The sequence below is a fragment of the Thalassophryne amazonica genome, chromosome 16 (assembly GCF_902500255.1).
Source record: "Thalassophryne amazonica chromosome 16, fThaAma1.1, whole genome shotgun sequence".
In the NCBI taxonomy this organism is placed as follows: domain Eukaryota; kingdom Metazoa; phylum Chordata; class Actinopteri; order Batrachoidiformes; family Batrachoididae; genus Thalassophryne; species Thalassophryne amazonica.
In genome coordinates, this window is record NC_047118.1 from 71,366,979 (window position 1) to 71,382,133 (window position 15,155).

General features: G+C 39.5%; 1 protein-coding gene across 1 annotated transcript in view; it reads left to right on the forward strand.

Moving 5' to 3' along the window:
- The first annotated feature begins 4,449 nt into the window (after positions 1 to 4,449).
- si:dkey-27o4.1 overlaps positions 4,450 to 15,155 on the forward strand; it is a 60,299-nt gene continuing 49,593 nt past the window's right edge. The window contains exons 1-2 of the mRNA XM_034190373.1: positions 4,450 to 5,180; positions 8,619 to 8,786. Coding sequence (XP_034046264.1) covers positions 4,728 to 5,180; positions 8,619 to 8,786 — 621 coding nt within the window. The 5' untranslated portion in view covers positions 4,450 to 4,727. The remainder of the gene's footprint in view (positions 5,181 to 8,618; positions 8,787 to 15,155) is intronic.

Genomic DNA, 15,155 nt, shown 5'->3' on the forward strand with positions numbered 1-15,155 from the left:
AAAGGCTGAGTTGTAAATAGGTTCAGGAGGTGTGAACTTATTTACAACTCAGCCTTTATTACAACTCAGCCTTCTAAAACTTTATTAGGTTCAAAAACAGTGTTTTCAGTTTTAGAAGTGTTTATTTCTCACTAGCTTTTACATAATATATGAAAAACATGTATATAAACACACAAAACGAAGTGATTTTGGAGAGACCAGCCATTGCCATTAGGTTGCAGCTCTACTCTAAACTGGACAGATTGAAACAGAATATGACTTTTTAACCTCTTAAAATACCTCTTAAAATATGTCACAGTTAGCCACCTTTGAACTTGTCCAAGATCTGTGTCCCAAGAATGTTCCCTGTCAATTTGAAGACTCTGACCGTAATACAACCCCTGGCAAAAATTATGGAATCACCAGCCTCGGAGGATGTTCATTCAGTTGTTTAATTTTGTAGAAAAAAAGCAGATCACAGACATGACACAAAACTAAAGTCATTTCAAATGGCAACTTTCTGGCTTTAAGAAACACTATAAGAAATCAGGAAAAAAAACTGTGGCAGTCAGTAACGGCTACTTTTTTAGACCAAGCAGAGGGAAAAAAAATATGGAATCACTCAATTCTGAGGAAAAAATTATGGAATCATGAAAAACAAAAGAACGCTCCAACACATCACTAGTATTTTGTTGCACCACCTCTGGCTTTTATAACAGCTTGCAGTCTCTGAGGCATGGACTTAATGAGTGACAAACAGTACTCTTCATCAATCTGGCTCCAACTTTTTCTGATTGCTGTTGCCAGATCAGCTTTGCAGGTTGGAGCCTTGTCATGGACCATTTTCTTCAACTTCCACCAAAGATTTTCAATTGGATTAAGATCCGGACTATTTGCAGGCCCTATGTGTCTTTTTGCAAGGAATGTTTTCACAGCTTTTGCTCTAAGGTAAGATGCATTATCATGTTGGGATAAGAAAAGTGTCCAAAAATCAAAGTAAACTTATGCATTTATTGATGATGTAATGACAGCCATCTCCCCAGTGCTTTTACCTGACATGCAGCCCCATATCATCAATGACTGTGGAAATTTACATGTTCTCTTCATGCAGTCATCTTTATAAATCTCATTGGAATGGCACCAAACAAAAGTTCCAGCATCATCACCTTGCCCAATGCAGATTCGAGATTCATCACTGAATATGATTTTCATCCAGTCATCCACAGTCCATGATTGCTTTTCCTTAGCCCATTGTAACCTTGTTTTTTTTCTGTTTAGGTGTTAATGATGGCTTTCGTTTAGCTTTTCTGTCTGTAAATCCCATTTCCTTTAGGCGGTTTCTTACAGTTCGGTCACAGACGTTGACTCCAGTTTCCTCCCATTCGTTCCTCATTTGTTTTGTTGTGCATTTTCGATTTTTGAAACATATTGCTTTAAGTTTTCTGTCTTGACGCTTTGATGTCTTCCTTGGTCTACCAGTATGTTTGCCTTTAACAACCTTCCCATGTTGTTTGTATTTGGTCCAGAGTTTAGACACAGCTGACTGTGAACAACCAACATCTTTTGCAACATTGCATGATGATTTACCCTCTTTTAAGAGTTTGATAATCCTTTCTTTTGTTTCAATTGACATCTCTCGTGTTGGAGCCATGATTCATGTCAGTCCACTTGGTGCAACAGCTCTCCAAGGTGTGATCACTCCTTTTTAGATGCAGACTAACGAGCAGATCTGATTTGATGCAGGTGTTAGTTTTGGGGATGAAAATTTACAGGGTGATTTCATAATTTATTCATCAGATTGAGTGAGTCCATATTTTTTTTCCCTCTGCTTGGTCTAAAAAAGTAACCGTTACTGACTGCCACATTTTTTTTTTCTTGATTTCTTGTAGTGTTTCTTAAAGCCAGAAAGTTGCCATTTGAAATTACTTTAGTTTTGTGTCATGTCTGTGATCTGCTTTTTTTCTACAAAATTAAACAACTGAATGAACATCCTCCGAGGCCGGTGATTCCATAATTTTTGCCAGGGGATGTAGAACTGGACTTATGCTGAGCCCAGACGGTCAGATGGACGGACGGACGAAAAGCCTTTGCAATACCCAATGGCCATATTTGATGGCCTTGGGTAAAAGTAAATTAACACTAACTTAGCAAGATAAAAAATACAATAAAACTAAAATAAAATACATATAATGTCTGCACAAACTGCAATAGACAATATAAAGTTATCACAACAATGTAACATACTTTTTCCATAGTGATGTTCAAAACACTTCTGCTGTATTCTGCATGCCTTCAAGAAAATCTTAGATTAACTTCTCATGATGATTTTGTCTAATAGGAGACTGAATTAGACCAAATTTTTTCTTTATGATCTCTCATGGAACAAAAAAACCTATATGGCATGTCCATGGGTTCGTCCATTTGGAGCTAGATCTCAGACAACATTGTGCAGAATTCTTTCATACTTCTTGTGAAGCTCATGGTGCTGCAATGGTGCTCATACGTGCCAAGCGCCATCATCTGACAACCTGGTAGAATTGCACCTGAAACATCATTTGTCATCTCCTGCAGCTTTTAAGAACGTTTGTGGGACTCCTATGGCAGATGTTGAAATGATGAAGGTGTTATTAAGCCGTACATTTAGTAGTTTAGAGGGTGTGTGGGGATGTGAATCAGACCTGAACATATCCTCGGTTCAGTTAATCCCAGAGCCCAGGATCTGAAACAGCATTAATCTGGAAAGGTTGTTTTCAGGAAAATCAAAATGACATGCCCAATATTCCTGTAAATGTTTATTAGTTTCAATGAATGCCATTTTAATGCCCATGCCTTCCTCTGGTTTTTCTCAAAGGTAATTATGTTTCATTTTGAACCCTTCATGATACCAGGTTGGGATTCCCCCATGCTGCCATAATGATTGCGAAAACAAGACCCGACAGGTAGGTAGTACAAAGATTCCTGTGACATGTTAACGATTTAATGATGTTTTCTTTGAAGGGTGGAATATTGCCGTTAATGTCAGTCACTGACAACAGGATGACACAGAGATTTAAAATGACATATTTCAACATGTTTGCATGTCCTATACAAATGCAGGAACACGCACATGCTTTGGCAAACACTTTTGACAAAATATAGGTTTTACTTGACTCATCAGATTTTAGATAGGTACAAATTATTTTGAGTTCTCTCAATTATATTGTGTCCAATCAAAAAGAATATTCAAGATATCTACAAAGATTGATATCTACAAGATATCTATCTATAAAGCAAGAAGCGTCTGTGTGAGTGCAAGTATGTGGCTCGCATATCTCTCTGATTATCTGTCAGATCTGCCTCAGGTTTCCGATATGGCTTACGAATAGCACGAAGATGTGCATCCTTTATTATGAAAATTTGGGGAATTAATTTTCAAAACTTTTATTTTGAAACCTTTACTTTAACATTGTAACATTCGTACTTCCAAGATGGCATGGCTCGCTGATGTTACTGGTAGCAAAGTTAAACAACATCAGATAGTTCATGTTGCTTGCACCATTTCACAATAAAACATTTAATGCCAGCATTCCAGCAAATACTTTTACTGTGAAATGCATGCTGTCAGTGTTCCTTGTGACTGAGTTTAACTTGACAACACTGATGGGACATTAGCTAAAATCTGTTTTTCGATAACACCAACAAATTTCCCACTATTTGTACATTTCATTAAGTACATAAGCTGAATAAAATCTTATATTTGCTGTGAGTTCAAGTTTAAATAAACTGTGCTCAGTGCACGTTTGTTTAATTTTGTCTGATCCTCTTCCAACAGCCTGTTTAATAGGAATCCTTTTATTTACGTAATAAAAACTGATTTTAAAACAATATGAAATGCTGTATTCAAATAATAACATAAGTACACCTTTTTGTGCATCCTGCCTTCAAACACAGCCTCATACGACCGTTCATCAGAAATCTACTTAAACTCAGAATACAAACTTCCTACGGGCACTGCACGAGTGAAAGATAATTCCTGATACATTTAACATAACTTTTGTGTCACGGTGACTTCTTAAAGATGGACAATATTACATTTCTGTCTGATGCCTTGAACCGGCTGTCCTTCATGACGTCATTCCTGTTTTATATGGTGAGCTGGCGGCCTCTCAATCAAATACAAATCAAGACCTATTCAGCTTCACTTCTGAGATCTGACTCAGTCACATGTGTGCAGTATATCTGTAGGGTTTATTTTAGAGTAACATTTATATTGGAACTGATTTCACAGATGTGATTGTTTGTTTTTGCCAACATCTTAGTCCTATATTTCTTCACACACCCCCACCCCCAGCCCAATATTTTTGTTGGCCACCATTTAGATCCGCCTGTGGTAACAACCAGCCTTTACTCAAACAGAAAACACACACACGCATGCAGAGTGGAGCCCTGTGTGTCACGTGGCCAAGGTGCTGTCAGTGTGTAGGTGTGTTTAATGACTGTCAGGGTCACACCTGTGGGGCGGTGCCGGGGCTGGGTGTCAGTCCCTCACTCCAGGTGCCGCCGGCTGTGGATCAGCATGCTGTTAACCGACCATGGCCCGTTTGTGGGTCTGCGGCACTGACCGGACGAGCGGATTACGCAGAGTACTAATGTGCACCAAAGCTCCAAACAAAGTGTTTGAGCACACAGAAGGATTTAAAGGCTTTTACGCGCAAACTCCGGGGGAGTTGAGCAGAACTTTGTAAAGCCTCTTTGTCTTCTCTGGGGCCATGGCTCTGTCCCAGCTCCAGTGCCTGGATGAGAACCACGTGAACCCGCGCACTAACGAGTCCAAACCGGACTTCTTCTACAGCGAGGACCAGCGGCTGGCTCTGGAGACTCTCCTCCGAGATGGACGCGAGGCGTTCGCCAAGTTCCTGGACGCTCGCGAGTTGCGGGCCTTTCTGTCGGACCCGGAGCTGGACGCGCTCACGGGGGCGGTCGAACCCTACGACCCGGGCGCGGAGCGCTTCCCGTCGGACACCGAGGACGCAGAGTCCCAGACGTCTTTGCACTACTGGCCGGACATGTCTGACACGTCCATACCGCAGATGGACCTGGGCTGGCCCGACAGCGACTCGTACCGTGGTGTGACGCGCACGACCGTGCACACGCAGCCATCACTGGACGGACGGGGCCACATAAAGGAGATCGTCAGGAAAATGATTGCGCAGGCGCAAAAGGTACGCAAGAGGCCCACCGGCTTTGGATTCCATAAACTTGTAGAGATTTGGTATTAGACAGGCACTCAGAGCTCAGACCTCAGCCAAGAACGAGATAAAAGCCATCCTTTGTCCCCATGTGATCTTTGTGATGTCATAAGATAAGAATCTTAAAGAATGAACCAAGGCAAAAAAGTTTGTCTCCGGTTACACCTTAAAAAAATAGGTTGGGCAGGTTGGGATTTTTGTTATTTTGGATTTTTTATTTTTTTTTGTATGTCCTATGACAACTCCAACCCAGTCGGCATGTTGTGATTCAGCTGCACAAAATAGAAATCTATTGGTTCATCATATTGTCATGGAGAGTACAACATTTTCGTCATGGGAGCACGAATTTATTCCATTTCATTGATGGGTGCACGTAATTAAAAGTGCATTGGGGGGGGGGGGGAGTAGGGTTAGGTTAGGGTTGGGGGGAGGAGTAGGGTTAGTAATAAAAACCTGTCACAAAAATTTGAATCATTTTGTGACTGGAAGATGGAAAAAACAAAAACTTGAGACTGGGCTGGACAACTCACACAGCTGGTTTTACTCCAAAATCCACCTGTTCTACATCCTTCATATCCAATGACACCGATCGCGCATATTCCCCTGCGTTGTAACTGGGTACAGCTTTGGATCAAATGATGGGTGGTGCTCTTCAAACACTTGTTTCATCAAGTCCGGGAAAGGCCGCGCCATCGTTACTTAGGGTACATGATTGCGTTTTCACACAATAATCTCAGTTATTTTCCACACACCTTGTGTAGAAAGATACTCAGTCACGAGCTGATGCCATCTTTCTTTCAAGACCAAACTAACAGAAGCATGTGAAATTGCTGTGTTGGTCTGTATACAATAGGCCTTGAGACCTGTTGCTGCCGGCGCTTATCTCTGGATTCTGTAGTGTTAAGTAGGTGATAGTCTACGACTCCCCCTGCACAAGACACCACTTGATTTGCCCAGCCAATGTCGGTGCCATTTACAGCTGGGTGGACTGAGATAATGTATATGAAGTGTCTTGTCCAAGGACATAGACAGGTGACATAAGCATGATTCGATCCCAGGTCTAGATATGGGTAGGCACGCAAAAATACGCATTTCAATTGGCTATTAAGGTTGCTGGAAAAAAAAACCCAAAATCAAACAAAATAGTGTTGGTTGGATACCCAGAAACAAACACTTGTATTTATCTTTTTATTCCGAAATAGAAATTAATATGTTCTATAGCAGAAGCAGATCCCCCCCAAAAATAAAGTTTTTTTTTTTTTTTTTTTAACTTACTGAGAATTTTCCCACAATTAAATAAAATACAGTCCACAAATGCACAGTCGCATTGCCCAACTACAAAGGCATACCTCCACTTTACTAATATTATCCACCAATTGACAAACAAAATGAATCAGAATTTCATCAGATCTTTATGATGTCATGAAGGTAGGACTCTTAAAGAATTAGATCAAAGAAACATTTTAAGTTATCACGCTGATTTTGATCAGCATTAATTTCCTGAACTCTCACATGAATCATTAATCATTTCCACACAAACAGTTGTCGATCCATCTTTCAACTTTTGAGTTATAGTGTTCATTAAAAGGAGCAGTAACGTCCAACCTCCACTGCCAGGCACTTGGTTAATGCTGACCAAATATTGTTGCAGCCACCCTCCGACAGCCATACATAGTCTGGCTCTTCTTCCCACCTGTTCAATGTTTGTGATGTCATAAAGTCAAATAAGGCAATGTCAAAGAAAGTGGTGGATCAAAACTTTAAAAAAACAAATTACTACTAAGATTTAAGCAACATGTCAATGACCCAAGAACCATCTTTGTCAAAAATGTCGCCACCATGAGGTTACATAGTGAATTATCACATAAAAGTGTCAAATTGTGTGTAGTTTCAGCTTGTCAAAGAAGAGTCGTTGCTTTAATGGGTCAGTTTAAAATGTGTCTGTTTTTTGGATTGTTGGGTTTAATTTGAAGATTACACTTGTATTCTAGGGACTTGTCAGTCCTGTTTTTAATTGCTTTCTGGGATTTGACTAAGTAGTTGAATGATCTATCTTAAATATGCAGTCTTTTAAAAGTTCAGTAATTAAACTGCAGTAATCTACGTTGAAATACTTGTTCTAAAAGCTGGCACCTGTAGTTTTCGTGTTGTCTCCTGTGGAGGCCTTTTATTGTGCAGCTCTTGCTTCAGGAATGTAAATTTTCTGTCACTTTAGAACTCCAGCGAGCTTGTTAAAACAGTGAAACTGGTTCCTGGGTTTTGTATTTTGTTAGTCTTGTGCTGTTGTTTCATCTTATTTAATGTTGACTGAATACAAGAAACTGCCGCTGTGAGTCAGGATCAGGTCAAAGTGCAACCTGCAGGTTCTTTGATCAAGAAGTAGTCAAAGTGCAGCTTGATTAAACTGCTTTATCAGTGACTGAAGAAACTCCATGCAGGATGAGCACATCAAGATTTGAACATCTAAATCTGTCTGTTCATGCCACTGATCCCCACCACCCCCTCAGTATGTGTTGACTGATTTAAACCTCCTATGGGCTTTTTATAAGGAAGCTATGAGGGAATCCAAATAATAATGGGTCTAAAATAAGCATACACTTCTGCATGAAATGTGTTTAACTTCTGTCATATGTGCGACAATCCAGTCAAAGAAGTTGGATCTTATTTGATTTGGCAGTTTGAAGTAACTGCATGTGCATTTGTGTTATATTTGCAATCTGTGTGTATGCATGCATGCACTCCATGTGTGCATACATATGTGCAATAATTCCTCAAATCACAGATTATGGATTAAAGTGATTTATTAAAGAAAAAATGACATATAAACCCTAGTGCTCCACATTAAACAGTCCAAGGTCTGCAGGAACTGCACATAACACATGTACCTGCAATTAATTGGTACTTGAAACACATTATCTTCTTAGCCATGAATAAAATAAAACAAGAGGTGCAATGAATAAAAGTTTCATGCAGTTTTATCCTCATCTTCTTAAAGAGATGTGGCTCAACAGACAGTCAAGTAGAAGAAATGTCTGAGATGATAGATATTTATTTTTTTTACATGGAGTGTAGTTTCGCTGCCCTATTAAGTGTCATCTGCATAAAAAACATGTCACAAACATTATTAACACAAACAGAAAATAACAGATGTCCAAGTATTACACCTTGTGGTACACCACCAAAGACATGCCTGAACACACTGAACTCTTCTTTGGACAAAAATACAGAGTGAAGGCATCACTCTAGGGCAGAGAAATAAAATTGCTGTTGCCATTTTTGTCTGTATTTTACAGAGACTAAATGAGTCGCCAAACTAAGATTAATGAATAATGGAAACATTTGTTATCTACAACCTTTAACCATCTGTGTGTGAAAATGTCTTTTCCATGTTATGTTTTTGTTTGCCTCCAGGTGATAGCAGTGGTTATGGACATGTTCACCGATGTTGACATCTTCAGGGATTTGATAGATGCTGGTTTTAAAAGAAAGGTTTCTGTCTACATCCTGCTGGAGCGTGTAGCACTACCTCATTTCCTGTCTATGTGTCAGAGGGCCAACATGCATGCCGGACACCTCAAGGTGAGACTGCATAGCTTCACTCTGTGACAATATGGTTTTAATTGGTTTAAAACCAATGTCAGCCTGGGTTTGAGTGGGTTTAAGATGTTTGACAAAAGATACTTTATAATGAAATACTCCTCTTTATCATTGTTGAAACAGGTTTTGATTAGTTTTAAAATCAGCTGAACTACTTAAATTTTAGACTATTGTTTGGAGAATTTTAGAAAATATATATCTCTGAGTGTTCTGAGGAACTGTGATGATCACTTTAGAAACGTTATAATGAATTTATAATCATAAAATTTATCAATAAGACATCTAAATATTAAGTGCAGGCTTGATTTCAAGTGAAAAATATGATTAATTGAAAGGTTTGGGGCTCGATGTCCAGTTCCTCTGGTCATCGTGTCTAAGCAAGACATTCTCCAAACATAGTTTTGGGATTGCATGTTGGTTTAGACACAAACATCGATTGATCAATTCTTGGATAGATATTTGTATAGATAGATAGATAGATAGATGGGTATTTGTATTGATCAGTAGATCATTTGGCAATGCAATACACACACACAGACAGACAGATATATAAACTCAGAACATCCCTTTGGTTTTTCTGTTTTTTCACTCGGGGTGACCACGGCAAATCTAAGATGGATTTGCATGTTGATTTGGCACATGTTTTATGCCAGATACCTGATGTAACGCCACATTACATGAAGAATAGGCAGGAGTTGTCTTGAACATGGGAAGCGTCCGCTCTGGGGAGGAAGAAATAAAGGATAAAAAAACGGGCTGGATGGATGCTCACCAAACTTGGTGAGAATGTTACTCCGGCAGATATCTTTTACCTTTTGGAGAGGGTCAAACAGAGATCAAGGTCAACAAAAGTCAAAACAAACTTTGCTTCATTTTTGGCTAGAAATATTACCTTTTTCATATATTATGTAAGAGCTATAGTGAGAAATAAACACTTCTAAAACTGAAAACACCACTGGAAGGATTTACGAAACATTTTGTGGACGTTAGTGTGGTGAAGTCACGTCTTGGTTTTGCTAGATGCTAACTTTGCTTCCTTTTTGGCTATAAATAACACCTTTTTCATGTATTATATAAAATCTAGTGAGAAATAAACTAAATTGAATGTGCTGTTTTTGGAGCTTAATAACACCTCTGAAATAATTTACAAGATGATTCACGGACGTTAGCGTGCATGCTAATTTCCGCTAACTCAAAACTCCTATGGAGTTAAATTTGTCTCACAGAGGGTGATTAAATATTCTTTGATTTGCACAACTTTACTCTTGTCAAAAGCTCATACATGTGCACATGCAAGGCCTCCTGCAGATTCCATTAAAATGTAAATATTGTTTTTGATTGATAGAGGGCCTTTATTGAACATATACAAATTGTACTTAAGACAATAGGAACTTAATAATTAAACAACTGCAAATGATAAAGAAAACAATGCTCATATAGCCAAGGGTATTTTAGCATTGCATTATATTTAAATTCGACTTTGACTACAATCACATAATGTGTGCTGATAACCAGTCCAACTGCAAGCACATGTTGCCAACAGCCAGTGAAAACAAGTAGGTGGGACACAGGAAATAACATCAGAAGGTGACAGGATGTAGCCAGCGGGAATATCAAAATGACGGCAAACAGTGAAGGAGGGAGAGGAATCAATGAAGCGAAACTGGATTATATAATGAAAGATTGATAGAAACTCTCACGAAAACTCAAACGAAAACTCTCGTTCTCGCGTTTGATGCGTTCAGTTGGCGTCAGTTGGTTTGACAAATCATATAGATGGAGTTCCATCATCAGTCATAAAAATATTTGCTGAAACCAGTTGGTTAGTGTGTAATCCAAGTCTTCTCAAAACTGTAACACCTGTGAAAGTTTGTTTTTGTGTAGGCTCTCAGGGTTCTTACACAGACAGAAAAGGATGTGCTCGCTAAAGGACTGAATTTCTCTGTGACCCCTAAACATATACCGTCTCAGCTGTGAGGCAGAGACTGCTGGAGGATGTCTCTCTACTTGAAAGGACCAAACTCACACCACACCGCATCTGCCAACTCTTGGAGATCTGTCTTAACACCACGTATTTCCTGTTTAGGGGGAATTACTACAGGCAGATTCATGGTTGTGCGATGGGGTCTCCGGTATCCCCCATTGTGGCCAATCTGTACATGGAGCGAGTGGAGAAGACAGCCTTGACGTCTTTCACGGGCATCTCTCCCAGTCATTGGTTCAGATATGTTGATGACACATGGGTTAAAATCAAGCAACAGGAAGTTGAGGACTTTACAGAACACATCAACTCGGTGGACGCCAATATCAAGTTCACACGTGAGGATGCCAGAAACAACCATTTAGCCTTCTTGGACTGTGATGTTACAATTGGAGAGAACAGGCAGCTCCAAACAGGGGTTTACAGAAAACCAACTCACACTGAACAATATCTGCTCTTTGGCTCAAACCACCCCCTTGAACACAAGCTCAGGGTGATCAGGACACCAACACAGAGCCCTACAGGTGCCCACAACTGCAGAGGGAAGGGCTAAAGAACAACAACGTGTCCGGAAAGCCCTCACCGTATGTGGGTACCCACGATCGTCCCTGGACAAAGTGCAGAAGTCCCAGAGAACAAAGAGACCAGATAGACAGGAGACAGAGACAAGAAGAAGAGGAGTGTCTCTCCCTTATTTAGCAAGAGTAGGGGAAAAACTACAGAGGATCTTCAGACAGGACAAAATCCCAGTGTACTTTAAACCGGTTAACACCTTGGGACAGAAATTAGTTCACCCTAAGGACAGGATCCCTAGTTACAAACAAAGCAATGTAGTGTATTCTATCAGATGTCAGGAAAACTGTAACAAACACTACATAGGTGAGACGAAGCAACCTTTACACAAAAGGCTATACCAGCACCGCAGAGAGGGCACCAGTGGACCCCAGTCTGCAGTTCATCTCCACCTTAAAGACACTAACCACACGTTTGAGGACAAGGAAGTTAAAATATTAGCCAGAGAGAAGAAATGGTTTGAGAGAGGGGTCAAGGAGGCATTCTTTGTGAAAAGTTTGAAACCCAGCCTTAACTGGGGAGGGGGTCTGAGACATGCTTTATCCCCTGTTTACAATGGGGTACTCAGGTCAAAGCAGTTTCAGTCTTTTGTTCATGGTAATGAGTCATTTACGTCATCAGCAGAGTCGTCAAGGGAGCCATTATGAGAGGGTCCGTCCCATCATTAGGAGGGACAGCTGCCCTGTCATTAGAAGGGTGCTAACTAGAGCACAATAGGTGCTAATTAGAGCTATTGTTTAGTCACTAGCCTATAGCAGTCTGCCTCTCGGTAGGAGGGGTCTGGTTAGGTTTAAAACTCCAGCTTTTGTGACTTCTTGATTATTCTTCTCTACAAGAGTCAAGACAGAAGTCAGACCACCAGAGCAAGAATTTTAGCTGAGGAAGCTTCTGTGATTTGAAGCGAAACGTCCTCGCGTCAAGCAACCCAGTCCAGTAGAAGATTCAAGCTTCTCTACCTGTGAAAGTTGTGTAGTGTGTCTCCAGCTTAAGAGGATAATATGAGCTCCAGACTGCCAAATAATTTATCTATTTATCCTTCACATGGCTCAATCTATTTGAGACTAAATAAAAGGATATATGTGTAAATATTAAGGATGTAACGATACATGTATTTGTATCGAACCGTTTCGGTACGGGACGTTCGGTTCGGTACAGTGCTGTGCATGGGTGAGTTTGCGTGTGTTTGGGTGTGTTTACATTCAGTGTTGCCAACTTGGCGACTTTCCAAACCCTCTTGACGACTTATTTTCTCAAAAAGCGCCTAGCGATAAATCTAGCTACTTTTCCTGTCATTTCCTGACTTTTCTGATGTTTGGCGACTGAAAGTGAATGTCTCTCTTGCCACCGAGCAGCATCGGGTCCCCCTCTCCTCCGCTGCAGCAGCCTGTAAAGTGCTGAGTGGATGGACATCTACAATCTCCTCACTCGGACTCGCAAAGCCTACTGACCCCGTTTGCTGCGCTGTGATTAACCTCAAACCCTAGAGTCCCCAAATTTGGGGATCTGCCCTGTTTTGGAACATTTGAACACTAATAACTAACCAATGCTGACACCAACGTACACTTATTATACATCAAAATGTCAAGCGAAGTCTCCTCTACAAACGTATCCACTTCAGTCAGATATCAACTAACCACAGCTGAAACGCCAAGCAAATAAAGACATACATCGGAATTCATTTTTTGTGAAAAAAACTCATTTACTCCTACCAAGTATTATGTACTTTCAGTTTTTTTGCATCCACAACATCCCCTAAGACCTGTCTTTTAGCTGATCCAGATTTTGCATTTTTGACCTCGTACAAGCTGAGAAATAAATCATAATGTATGGGTATGTGATTTTGGTGAAATAGGCTCGAGGGCTTAAGGGGTTAAATAGTCCCCAGACTTTGAGAAGCCCCGCCTTGAGAAGTGATTTTTTAATAAGTGATGGCCAATTTTAATGGCAAAATAAATAAACAAATGCCTCTCCCACAATGTTTTTGTTTTCAAAACTTTATTTAAAAAAGATATATTAACAAACATTAAAGGAACAGTTAATAGAAATATACAGAAGATAAAATAAATCGTGCAAAATTAAATGGATTCTTTAAGATTAATTCTCTTTATAAAATTACTTATAGAGTGTGACACTTTTGGACAAATTATTTTTTCTAGCAAAAAATATGAAGGTTGAGTAAAACTGAACAGGGCTTCATGCTGGAACTGTTGTGCTGCACTTTACTTGTGGAAAGGTTTTGTTCAAAGCTGTTTACTAGGAATGTATTTTTTTTATAATATTTCATACATTTGTTGTTTATTTGAGAACATTTTATTTAACTTATTACTAGGCAGCACTTTGCAGTTATTTTATTTTCCTGTTTGTATAATGTTACAATAAATTGTTCGTTTAAACAACAAGCAAATTTAGTTTTTGCATTTTGTTCCCATACTGTGCTGAAAAATGAACCGAACCGTGACCTCAAAACCGAGATACGTACTGAACCGTGATTTTTGTGTATCGTTACACCCCTAGTAAATACTAACGTTTAAAAGTACCAACAAATGCATAAATACATGCATTCAAGTATAAGTGTTTAAATGCATGTATTAAAGTATAAATAAATATATAAATAAAAGATGAAAAAAAACTGAATTCATGTTTGTTGCTCCATAATCTTGCTATGTGTCACAAAAACAGAAAAGTAGAGGTTTTTAATCTAAATTAGACTTATAGCAGGAGACTTTTTAGATGTTCAGTGATAAAAGTGTGTTTTGTTGAGGATAGCTGAAATAAAATCTCAAATATATATATAAAAAAGGTGTACACTTCTTTAAGAATCCCAGTGTTAGTTTGTAACTTTCTGCCGGCGTTCCCACGATTATTTATAAAGTGGAATTCACTGCTGCTGCAGTTATTTGACAGGCGGAAGTGAGCTGCTTAACATGCAAAGAGGATGATTCAGGTTTCAGGATACATTATAGACTCAACAGGTTTGCACATATTGTGTGTACGCATGCAGATACACAAGTATATTTGAAGTATTCCAAGTATTTAGATGATAATTGCACTGGGAGTGGCACACTAACCACCTCACTTTCTCTCTCACCCTCTGGCCAGTTTTGCCTCAGAGCAGAAAAAAGACATTAACACCATCTGACACACTTTCATCTCCATCTGGATCTGGATTATAAGAAATAAAAAAACACAGAAATGGTCACAGTCTCATGTGAAGACATGCATTTAATCAGCATAAATGCATGTATAATGTGGCATGCAGCGCCTCCACAGCTGAATAATTCAGCTGATTCTCATTTATTTCGCTTTCTTATAAAATATCTGGTAGCTTGATTATTTTAAGGTACACCTGTAATCTTTATGCGTTTCTGTGCATGTGTGACGATATATGGAGACTGGAAGAGGATTTCAGTTCACTTTCAGCAGAGATGTGCCACTCAGGTGTGAAATGCCTGAGAAACGTTGCAGAAATAGAAGCAAATCAGTGTTTTACCGTAAAGTGTCGCGCTGCTGTTTGCTGTCAGTGTGGCTGTCATTACGCGAAACCACTGGCAGCTGTTGGTGTTTTCGTGTTCCAGGAAGTAGTATTTTAATTGACAGACAAATCCACCAAAACCACCACAATGTCTCCAGCTGATACCCGGACAAAGCAGGCACAGTTTGCATGAAAGAGATAAAGAGATAGAGCGTGTTGTCATCTGTCAAGGAGAACAGGAATGTACTGATTCACCTAAAGCTAATGATGCGTATTAAAAGGTACAATTGAATGAAAAGTAACAAAAGATGTAGTCATCAAACCT